Below are 12307 nucleotides of genomic sequence, written 5' to 3' on the forward strand. Positions count from 1 at the left end.
AGAACTGTCTGTAAATGACAAAAGACTTAAAAATGACCACAGTTAAAAATTTGATGAAAGTTCATAATAATGCAGTTGACAAGAAAATTAGTTATTTCTGAGATATACATTTTAAGGTAATAACTAGGATTATGACTTATAACATTATACCAGAACATATAAGATTTTTAGAAATTTCATGTAATGTATGAAACATTTATATTAACATATTTCCATACAAATAACCCAATGAAGGTTTAGTATTAGTTGTTTTGTTTGTTTGTTTTTTTATACTGCAGGTTCTTATTAGGCATCAATTTTATACACATCAGTGTATACATGTCAATCCCAATAGCCCAATTCAGCACAACACCATCCCCACCCCACCGCAGTTTTCCCCCCTTGGTGTCCATATGTCCGTTCTCTACATCTGTGTCTCAACCTCTGCCCTGCAAACTGGCTCATCTGTACCATTTTTCTAGGTTCCACATACATGCATTAATATACGATATTTGTTTTTCTCTTTCTGACTTACTTCACTCTGTATGACAGTCTCTAGATCCATCCACGTCTCAACAAATGACTCAATTTCGTTCCTTTTTATGGCTGAGTAATATTCCATTGTATATATGTACCACAACTTCTTTATCCATTCGTCTGTTGATGGGCATTTAGGTTGCTTCCATGACTTGGCTATTGTAAATTGTGCTGCAATGAACATTCGGGTGCATGTGTCTTTTTGAATTACGGCTTTCTCTGGGTATATGCCCAGTAGTGGGATTGCTGGGTCATATGGTAATTCTATTTTCAGTTTTTTAAGGAACCTCCATATTGTTCTCCATAGTGGCTGTATCAATTTACATTCCCACCAACAGTGCAAGAGGGTTCCCTTTTCTCCACACCCTCTCCAGCATTTGTTGTTTGTAGATTTTCTGATGATGCCCATTCTAACTGGTGTGAGGTGATACCTCATTGTAGTTTTGATTTGCATTTCTCTAATAATTAGTGATGTTGAGCATCTTTTCATGTGCTTCGTGGCCGTCTGTATGTCTTCTTTGGAGAAATGTCTATTTAGGTCTTCTGCCCATTTTTGGATTGGGGTGTTTGTTTCTTTAATATTGAGCTGAATGAGCTGTTTATATATTTTGAGCTCGGGATAAATAATTGCAATACAATGTGATAAATGTTAAAATAGGTAAGTACTGGATGGAATGATGACACAAAAGTAGAGCTGATTAATTCCTTGTGTGAAACCAGAAAGGCTTCATAGAGAAAGATACATTAGGTATAAGCAGATGTTTGTCATAGTAATGGTGATAACAAGGAGGAAGCTTCAGAAATAGGGGATTTGGTAAACCATAGAAAGTCTTGGGAAAGATAAACAGTTTAGCAGAACTGAAGAAACTCATAGGGCAAACGTGAGAACCAGGGGAGTAGGTTCTCTTTATCTCACAGACTTTGAGTGGTTTTAAATTTTTTTAATGTTAATTAAGTGTGTGGTGTGTGGGTGTTTGAAGGCGTGGGTGATGTCCACACCGTGGGGCAGTGTCACTTGGGGATGGGGTGAGCCCCCAGACAGCGGGTCACCCTGGGTCCTGCTGAGGCAGAGCTGCAGGGCCTCTGGGGACACGGCTTCATTGCACTCCTCCACCTGAGGGCTCGGGACCCGCACATTGAAAGTGTGTTTCCAGCAGCTGTATGTACTTTTGTATGTACTTTTCAGTTCAGCATCTTAACACATTCCTGTCATCGTAATGTTCATTTTTGTATTTTTTAAACTGAGCCCAGTGAAAACCTTTTTTGAGCTCTTTTTCTTGTTGATTATAAAAACAGGGGGCAAGTGCTATGAGGCATTTATGCAATAAATATATATTTATACGTGTGCACACACCTGTTTTTTTCTTTTTTTAAAAAAAGAGAGATCCTTACCTAGTAAAAAGGTAAGTGAGCAGTTATGAGAAGGTCTGAAATCTCATACTAAAGAATACAGGTTTCACCCAATGATGTCTATGGGAGGGTTCGTGAAAACAAGATTCAGGATTTAAGGTTTTCCCTACTGATATGAATACTTGCTTATATCTAAAGATGTTATTATGTACATATTTCCATAGTATTAGTTCCTATAGTTGCTGTAACAAATTATCAAAAAATATCAATAATCTTGTGACAAATTAACAACAAACTTGGTGGCTTAAAACAATATACATTTATTGTTTTACAGTTTTAGAGGTTAGAAGTCCAAACTGGGTCTCCCTGGGCTAAAACAAAAGTACAGCAGGGCTGACTTCCTTCTAGGAGCTCTGCGGGAGAATCCATTTCCTTGCTTTTCTCAGCTTACAGGAGCTGCCCACGTTCCTTGGCTTGTGGATTGTTTCCATCTTCAAAGCCAGCAATGTATGGTTGAGTATGCCTCGTATGGCACTGCTTTAACAGGCTCCCTCTTCTGCCTCCATCTTTTGTTTATAAGGAAACTTGTGATTACATGGGACCAACCTGAAAAATCCAGGATAATTTCCTCACGTCAAAGTTAGCGGACTAGCTGTTAGCTGGTTAATTCTCCTCTCCACGTAACCTAACATATTCATGTGTTCTGAGGATTAGGGTGTGGGCATTTTGGGAAGACCATTATTCTGCCCACCACACATAATTTGTATACATTGATTGAACAGATTACTTTTTTAGTATCTTATTCCAATAGCACTGTCCTATAATGATAATGATAATAATAGGTCATATAAGAGATCAAAAGATCAAATAAAAAGTTATCACAAATACTCTAAAAATGTTTAAGACATTGGCAGGCAACTCATCTTTCTTGAGAAATGCCTCAGCCAAGCAGTAGAAAGATTCATTCAGATATCATTTTATTTGTTAGAGTAAGATTTGACAGACTTCACTTGAAGAGCTGGAGAAATTAAGTTAAAATCACAACATTTAGTGTATTGGCACACTTTTACAGGTATGTGTAGAACAATTACATATTTTTTGAAGTAAAATCACTGCTTCTACTTTTTAATGAGAAAACTTGAAGATAGATAGAAGCCTTACATTTTAGCAGATATGCCATAATAGAGGAAAACTGTCAGAAAATAGATCCAGTGTGAAAGTTTATACAGTTCTCAGTGATTTCTTTGTTATAAATAACATTTTTAAATGTGTACTTTTCTGAACAGAGAAAAATAGCAATTCACTTTATGAATACTTTCATATTTACAATGCCCTTTTAAAAATAGTAAGTTAAAAGAGAATATTGTGATGTGAACTACAATATTTCTAAAATTAAAAAAAAATAAAGAACTCAAATATGCTAGTCTAATGAGATACAATATTTTTCACTACACTGAAAGGTTATGGAACAGAGTACTTCAGGTTTATATACACAATTTTTACATTTACAGGCATGAACAATATTATATTTTGACACATTTATGTACTACTGAATAAGCATTTGAAGTCATAATCTGTGAAATAAGTATAGAAAGAGCATATACCTCATTCTGATGTTAACCTAAAAACAGAACAGAAATGTTTAGTTTTTTTTTTTTGTGAAGTTTTGTGTTTTTATAGAATATTAGAATAGAAAATGGATACAACAAATACAGGTCTAAGTTGTTTCGGTAGAAATTTAAAAGTCCAGAACAATTCACGGAATGGTAAGATGTGTTTATTCAATTCTTTGTTTTATCTCTAATTTCCCATCTAGTTTACAAAACAACGAACTTGCTCAAAATATGTCTCATTGTTACAACCGTCATTCCCTTTTTACTGTTTCATATTCTACCTCTTCATTCTCTTATGTTCCACTTTCTGTAACGGAGCTCATTACCAAGGTGATAGGGTACTAGTTTCAAAGGCAACATGAATCAAGAAAATATCAAGCCAGTGGTTTCCTTCAGGACATTCATATATTTTTTGAGTTAGAAAGAAAATCTTTCCTTGGGTGCAGTGATATCACTCTGAGAAACCAATTACTTTCCAAATATCTGCAATACTATTTTTGACATAGCTAACTAAGTCATGTAGGAAAGCTTACTATAGCTATATGGTACATAATTTTATCTCATATTATCTACAGTTCTTACACAGTAAACAGAAAAATGGACTTAAGATATTTGATTAGTATTAATAATTGGACAATTTGTTTGAGTCCTTTTTACACACTGGCCATCCACAGCTTGGCTTTTTTATTTCTGTGTAGCAATAATGACCCATAGTTCTCTCTGTTTACCTCAAACATCCGAAGCAACAAGGGACATTTTTGAACAATCTATAATATTCTTCTTGGATCTAAAAAAAAAGAAAAAGAAGAAAGTAAGAAATGTGAAACATAATTGTAACAATCACATCAAATTATTTTCAAATCACAATAAACTGTTATATTTGGTTTTCTAAATTATTGTTGCTTTCTGATGATCTGTCAGAATACGCTCAAGTGAATATAAGCTGTATTTATACTCCTACTAGCAAGTTTTTTAAACGCACATTTCCCTATGAACAGCTAAGCCTTCTGATTATTTTGACACTAAAATGTACTGCACTTAGGCAATAAAGGCACAAGTCATAAATCTACGAGAATGAGAATTTTTATCAATTTGGTAACTGATGCTACATAAATATGCTATAAGGTTGACAAAAGTAACAAATTGCTTACCTTTCTAGATAAAACACACAGGAATAAGAAGATGAACATCCCCTGGAAGGCGTTGCTGATGGTGAAGAGGTAAGCTGTCACCACCGATGCATGTACAACGTGGAGCACCCCAAAGATCCAGGTGGTGCCAAGGAGGAACAGGAGAGCAAGGGCTCCTCTTGCACAAGACCTAGAACAAATTTGCAACGTTCCAGCTAAGAAAGCTATGCATACTTAACATATCCTCAAATTCCTCAAATTAGGTGGGAAGTCAGATTTTGAATAACCAAGAAATCTTCGGTAAAGACCACCAACAATTTTGAAACTGACAAATTATGCTACAGTTGCATGGGACGGGCTAGGGTATACTAGTGCACCGTGGCTGGGATGTGCTTCCAAATTCAAGGCAGCATTTTTAAAATCTGGTATTTTTCAAGGAATTTCCTTAATCTTAAAATATTTTCATCTGTGTGTAGGCTTTGATCTCAAATCTAATGTTGCAGGAACTCCCAAAGGTAAGACAGATAGCTGTTAGGAAGTATTCTCCCTGAGAAACCTTGAAGAGTATACCATGTGGATTTAGGTCAGCACATGGGCAGGACATCAAAGGATACTTCTGCTTTCCTTTCAGGCTTAGTAGAGAGCATGTAAAATATAAAACAAGATTTTTTTTTTTTTTTTTGCTTTTGCAATACAGTTACCTCAAAGTAAATTCATGTTAGAATGCTGATTTCTTAACAAATACAGGCACATACTCACATTTACACATTTTCAACTTATTGCCTGTGACTATGGGTAAAACAATATTCAATCCTGCTCACTGAGGACACTGCCTTGAAAATGAGGCAACTAATACTTATTTTCTCATTCATTCTTTTTTTTTAAACATCTTTATTGGAGTATAATTGCTTTACAATGGTGTGTTAGTTTCTGCTTTATAACAAAGCGAGTCAGTTATACATATACATATGTTCCCATATCTCTTCCCTCTTGCGTCTCCCTCCCTCCCACCCTCCCTATCCCACCCCTCTAGGTGGTCACAGAGCACCAGCTGATCTCCCTGTGCTATGCGGCTGCTTCCCACTAGCTATCCTCATTCATTCTTAGTACAATCATTCTTTACTGTAGAAGATGTTTCTGCAGTGTACCACAGAAAATCAGTCATTCTCAACTTTATTAAAGCCAGCAAACTACATGTAACTATGAATGGTGAGGAGTAAAAGAAAGTAATCAATCAAACATTTGCTAAATCCTAACTATAAATCTTGTGCAAGATATTGAAACTACAGGAGTGTTCCCAAGAGATCCAAACGTCAGTTGTTTCTAATGTTCCCTACAGTACACTTCAGTTTTTCCTGAACAAACCATTTTCAAGGTCTCAATAAATCAGTTTTAAAGGGAGGGAGCTGAGGAAAAACCATGGCAGAATGCAAACTAGAAATCACAAGGCAGAAACACAGTTGCTAAGCGTTGAGAAATGCTTTGCAAAAGAAGATCACTAAGGCCAACTTTTGTCTTAAAATGCAGTCATCATCTTTTCTTTCAAAGGGGAATATGTTCAAAAAGATTGCTTTACTTACCATTTAATCTGTGGTGATTATAGGCTTATTAAACATATTAAATACTATTTAGCAATACTATTTAGTATTTTAAATATGATGGGGGAAAGTGTGAAAAAATCATTTAAAAATTGTCCTTCCAAAAATTATTTCTACTTTAAGTTACTAAAGCATTTAATCACTAAAGAAAATACAGTTGAAGAAATACTTACCTTATGTTCTCATAGCAACTAACTTCTGGTTTCAACCCCGCAGTGTGACGAAAAACTTTGTATATGATAACTCCAAATGCCAAGAGATTAACCTGAGAACATAAATTAATTTCAACAGTGATAATTTTCATAGTAAACTAGATACATATAAAGGAAATAAACAAATAGCAAAGATATCAAATAAATAGAAACCAGTAAATCATGGCATTTTTATGTATATTAAGAAGTACAAACCCTCCGGTAGATGTTAGCAACCAAATATGTGGTTGATCTTTACAATATCACTGAAAATTGTCAGTACAAATCACAGTTAGTACAATTTGCCAGACTGTATTAAGCACCTGTTCAAGAACTTCTTCAGATGTTATAATCATGTCTACAGATTGATGAATTATCATCTTCTGCCAACAATATGGTTAATATACATATTAAGATAAATTTTGGTTGAAAAACTTTATGAACACTTGAGAAATCAAATTTTTGTTCATGAAATTGTGTGCTGTTTCTTTGAAAAGAAGTTTTAGTGATACTTCTGTCAATCCTTTGAAAATTTAAACTGGAAAAGAGAAATTGAAAGGAAATTTGAAAACAACAAAACACCCGTAATTTCTACTGTTAGAAAATGTTTGAATGTACTTTCTTTTGTATGGTTCATCTAGCTATCTCTCCTAATATTATGTTGAGATTTCCTTTCCCTAAATTTAATCTCATAAACTTTCAAAATATTAATCAGTGAAATATATGTTTAAAGGCATATGCATTTTGATAAACATTTATATTCTATTATATATATTCCACAATATCGGTTATATAGAATGCACAGAATTTTTACCCCTTCTAAAATGACTGCATTATGAAAAACTTCCTCTTATTTTCTTTCCTTTTCTTATACTTTTGGAGACTTGTAAGTCATATGTGCAGTGTCAGAGGATTAATTGAGCGGTATATTTTAAATGTATATCTATTTTAACATAAGCATACTAATAATTAAAAATATTAAAATTATAGAAATAATTTGTAGGTTAATCCTTTATTGAATATATTTTATTAATCCAAACAAATTTTTCAAAAGCCATTTTGTAACAACAGTAGCAAAGTGCAATATTTTAATTTTCAGCTAATTCTTATACTAGGATTTCAGAAATTTACAGAAAAATTCTGTTTTTTCTTCCATATTCTAAGGATTTTATATAGCGTCTAAAAATGAAATTTACTAGTTACTATTATAAAAAGCAGTATAAAATAATGGATCAGATAATTTCATGTTGTCATATCTCCATGGAGAGGTCCTTGAGAGAAACTCTTAGAGAAATATGGATCTAGTCCCTTCTTCCTGCTTCCAAATGGTTATTACTTCAATTATACGATTAATTAATTCTAATTACAGTAAGGTTTCTATACAAAGAAAGACTTCAGCAATTTCAGAGGGGAGATAAAATATATTTAAATTGATTCAGTTGACAAGTTTCGCCCTATTGTATGCTCAAATAACTAACTGAAATGACAATTTAATAATATTTAATTTTATAAATAGTCTCTGCTACTTATGAAAGAGAGATACATAGCATTTTCTCGGCTTCTATAGCTATAACTTCTTTAAATAAATTTGGTAACAACACTTGTATTTAATTTTATAAACATATATATGTTTTTTAAAATAATAAAAAGTATTAAAATTTGGTTAGTATAAATAATATAGTCAAAACATTATTGGTTTGAAAATCTTCAAAGAATTTTTATGAGGTGTTTATATTGAACTTGTTAACTCAACAGAAGAAGAGTTATTAGATAAAATAACTTTAAATGTTAAAATAATTGTTCACTAATGCATAAATTCTCTAAGTTAGTGATTTAAATTTATAATATTTATTAAATAAAGTTTCTTAAACTTCTGTTATTGATAAAACAAATTTGAAAAATAGTTGCTTATATTGTTATGGTTTCTCAGAAATGCATATACATTTTGGATATGCTTTTACATCATATGCTAAAATAGTGAAGAGTAAAAATGGAACATGCTTTATGGGTGATCTAGCTGTGGAAAGTACATGTTTTCTACATAAAAGGGAAAATGTTTACATACTTATAAAAACCAGGTGCTGCTAGACAAACAGGAGACAATTCTTAGTCCATAAACTTATATTTTCGCAATTGTTAGATAAAACAGATTAAAGCATTTTTATCAAAAGGTATTATGGTTTTATGCAATGAAAACAATCACAAATACATTGATTGTATTATCAATGACAATAATACAAATATATGGAGCTTTTTATTTGCATGTATTCAAAACATTTTATAAAGGGTCAACTAAGTGTCTGGTATATTGGTGAGGTCTGGGTATTAATGAACAAAACAGACGCTGCCCTTTGTTCTCATAAACTTATTGAGAAAATAGATAGTAAAAAAAAATCATACAAATACTTACAATTCTACAAACTGTGAAAAATGCTATTAAGTCACAAATTTAGACTGTTAGGAGATGCAAAATGAAGGTGGGCTAGAATGAAGGTTTGGGAAGTATGTCTCTTAAGATTTAGCATTTTAAACCAGACGTGACGACTGATAATGCATTAGCAGATCAAAAATGAGGGAGAAAAGCATTCTGTGAAGCAAATGGCATAGAAAAAAGCCATGAGGCTTAAGAATATGGTATGCCTTTAAGGAATTACCAGCAGTGGTGGCTGAAGTGTAGTAAACATAGGGAAGGGTAGCGGGAGACAAGGTAGACAAAAGATGAAGAGTACTTAGATTTTATCTTAAATGCAAAGGTTTTTAAATTTATTCTTTCACTCAAGAATCACTTATGCACTATAGTCCTTTTCCTCAAGGAACTTACAGTACAGTGGAGGAGATGGCCAGTCAACAGGCAAGTACAACATTATTTAGGAAGTGCCATGCAGTTGCTTGCAGAGTAGAGTAGAAGGACACAGGTGATGATACCCTAATGTATGATTTCTAAGCCAGTCTTGAGTGACCAGTAGAGCCAAAGGAGTGAAACACAAAGAAAATAAGTGATTTGTCTGGATCTCAGTCGCTGGACCTGTCTATATATACTCACTGACTCAGGCTCAGTGGCTCCAAATAATATCCTTAGGCTCCATCTAACTTTTCTGCTTGGAAATCTAATGGGCATCATGAGTTAAAATGTCAAAAATTAAACTGCTATTCTTCTCTTAAAGAACCTATTTTTGTTGTAACATATCCCACCTCACGAAAAAAAAGTTATCTCATTTTCTAGCAGATCAAGTTTATTCATCAGCAAACCTTTCATCTCTACCTTCAAAACATATTCAGAATATGACCACCACTTACTGTCTTCACAGCTCTTATCCTGGAAGAGGCCACCATCATGCCTCTCCTGGGTTATTGCAAAAGCCTCCTAATTGGTCTCTCTGCTTGCATCCTTGCCTTCCTACAATCTTTTCTCATTACAGCAGAAAGATTGAGCCTTTTACAATGTAAGTCAGACCACTTCTCTAGTCGGAAGCCTCCAATGGCTTCCCATCTCAGAGTTAAACCTGAGGATCTCACAATAGATTCTAAGGTCTGAAATGATATACTTCTTCCCTCAAGTCCTACTTCTCTGTGCTTTGATCACTTCACTCCACTCACATTGGATTCTCTGTTCTTCCTCCAGCACACAAAGCATGACTTCAGGCCATTGCCCTTGCTGGACCTTTAGATATCCCCTTAGCTCATTCCCTCACCACCTCTGTTTAAATGCTCTTTACCTACCTACTGCCTCCCGGTGTACCTTTGTGAAAAACTGAAACCCAGATGATAAAATCAGACCCGAATTCAATTCCATGGAAATGCAGAGCATGATCGTACTCTCTACTGTTTTGGACAATGCAAATTCTGTATGTCAACATGTTCTTCCCTTGCTTTAGTCAGTAGGAAACTGACAAAGACTTTCCTTAATTAAACTGCAGTCAAGTTCCTCTGAGCCCTCTTCTCATCTAGGCTTCGACCCTGAGCTTCAGTGACATCCTTGCAGTGCCCAGTTTTAGCAAGAATCCTGCTGAATCAGCTTAGAGAGGATTTTTCCCACTCTTGATATGTGATCACTTTCAAATTCCTCATCTCCCATCCTTGATATCTGATCACCCTGGCCTGCCATTCAGTAACAAAGCTCTTAAAATAAGTTTAGCAAGAATTCTCCCTACACTTGATATCTCCTCTTAGTAGTTTTTCATCTGCCATCCCCACCCACTCCCTCACACATAACCTGTTCCTTGGCTGTAAATCCCCAGTTGCCCTTATTGTATTCAGAGTTGAGCTCAATCTCCCCTATTTTGATAGTTTTGACACCTCTCACAATAGTCTGGAATAAAGTCTTCCTTACCATTTTAACAAGTGTCAGAATAATTTTTTCCTTAACCAAACTCAGAGTCAAATCCAAGGTCATATTATAATATTCAGCAAATTTGGGATAACTGGAAAAACCTAAATTTACTCTTTTTACACTGCCTGCATTCTCTCTTTATCCATAAATATATAAGTTACTTTAAATTCTTTTTCTAATAGAGTAAAAAAAAAAAAAAAAAACAACTTAAACAAAGAATCAGTATCACCTAAAGGCACATGACTTGGCTTAGAGGTGGAGATTAAATTGAAACTATGCATTTTACATGGTACAGAAAAGTATCTTTTGGGAGGAAATGTTTTATGAAGTAATCATGAACAGTCTGAGATGGGATTAAAAACAAAAGCTCAGAACAAGATTATGTAGAATTAAAAAGTATTTCTAATAATAAGAAATAGTTTGCAATTATTCCAGAAGTAATGACTTTGAGAACTGATAGAGAAATATCTGTATTTTAGGTTAAATAGCGGGGAAGATACTATTAACACTGTGTTTACAAGCAATGGCTACAGCAACAATAAAAAACTTGAATACTTCAGAAAGTCTTTAAAATGTAATATAAATCATTAATATTAACCTTAATTAGGAAAATGTTGCCTTTAAAATGATTCACACTTTTGCTCATTAGTGCTTACCTATGTGTGCTGATTTTATAAGCTGTGGTTCCCTTATTACTTATCTCTAACGTTAGTGTCACAAAAAAGCACAGGGGCTAATTAATGACTTGTGAATCAACAAAGTCATTCATTATCATTTTTGTCTCAATTTTTAAAATACAGTTGTAGTTTGTCAACCAGGAGTCCATAATACTTTTCTAGGAATAAACAGGACAAGGACATTACATGGCAAACATAAGAACTCTGAAATTCATTGCTGTACTTTAGATTACAGAAGAGAATGAAAATAGCTGTGGAAAAAAAATCGTTCAAAGCCCTGGAAGCTTAAAATCAGTTCCCTTGCTTCATCTTAAGGGATGTTTATCTACACAGAGATTTGTTTCTTCACTTCATTGATACATGCAGTTACTTCAAAGTTTGGCCCACATGCTTGACAGAGTGCATTAAAAATTTTTAAGTGCCTTAGTTTTTTAAACTAGAAATTTAAATAGATGGGCTGGTGAGAGAGCGAGAGCTAATTCTGAAAGATGTAGACCTACAGGTACATTCAACCCAAGGGCTTCAAATTCAGACTTCAGAATAAAGCATCCCAATCAGTCATTTTTTTTCTTAGTCTTTTTCTCAATAATTGATGAAGCCATCTATATGCTGATGTCAGATCTCACCAGAAAGAATGAGAAAATTTCTCTTACAGCACTTTTAGTCTCATGCTTTAATTTTTCATATATGTCAAACAGGATCTGGTTCATTTAAGAATGTGTCATGATCACAACTGCTATATCCTTTCAAATAGTTTTATTACCTTTAAATTAACTGGCCTAGAACAAAACTGCTTCTGCCATGGACAAAAGGTGGGTTTCTACTGGCTTACCAAGAGGCCATAAAAAAAGACCCATTCTCAATCCCTAGGCCACTGCAGAGATGGCTGAGTAGCTTTTAAT

The 12307-nt window shown here is 34.1% G+C and overlaps 1 protein-coding gene across 4 annotated transcripts in view; it reads right to left on the reverse strand.

The window, feature by feature from the left end:
* Window positions 1-2166: 2166 nt before the first annotated feature.
* The window catches only part of ADGRL4 (adhesion G protein-coupled receptor L4), a 117404-nt gene continuing 107263 nt past the window's right edge, over window positions 2167-12307 (reverse strand). For 2 of the 4 annotated variants that reach the window (XM_059925095.1, XM_059925067.1), the window contains 4 exons: window positions 6381-6472; window positions 4631-4799; window positions 4208-4266; window positions 2167-2472 (listed from right to left, as the gene is read on the reverse strand). In XM_059925095.1, coding sequence (XP_059781078.1) covers window positions 2406-2472; window positions 4208-4266; window positions 4631-4799; window positions 6381-6472 — 387 coding nt within the window. In that variant the 3' untranslated portion in view covers window positions 2167-2405. Of the gene's footprint in view, window positions 2473-3470; window positions 3488-3621; window positions 4267-4630; window positions 4800-6380; window positions 6473-12307 lie in introns of those variants that run through there. The other 2 variants (XM_059925075.1, XM_059925085.1) reach the window with 2 other exon arrangements.

This window comes from Balaenoptera ricei, chromosome 1 (genome assembly GCF_028023285.1).
Source record: "Balaenoptera ricei isolate mBalRic1 chromosome 1, mBalRic1.hap2, whole genome shotgun sequence".
Taxonomy (NCBI): Eukaryota; Metazoa; Chordata; class Mammalia; order Artiodactyla; family Balaenopteridae; genus Balaenoptera; species Balaenoptera ricei.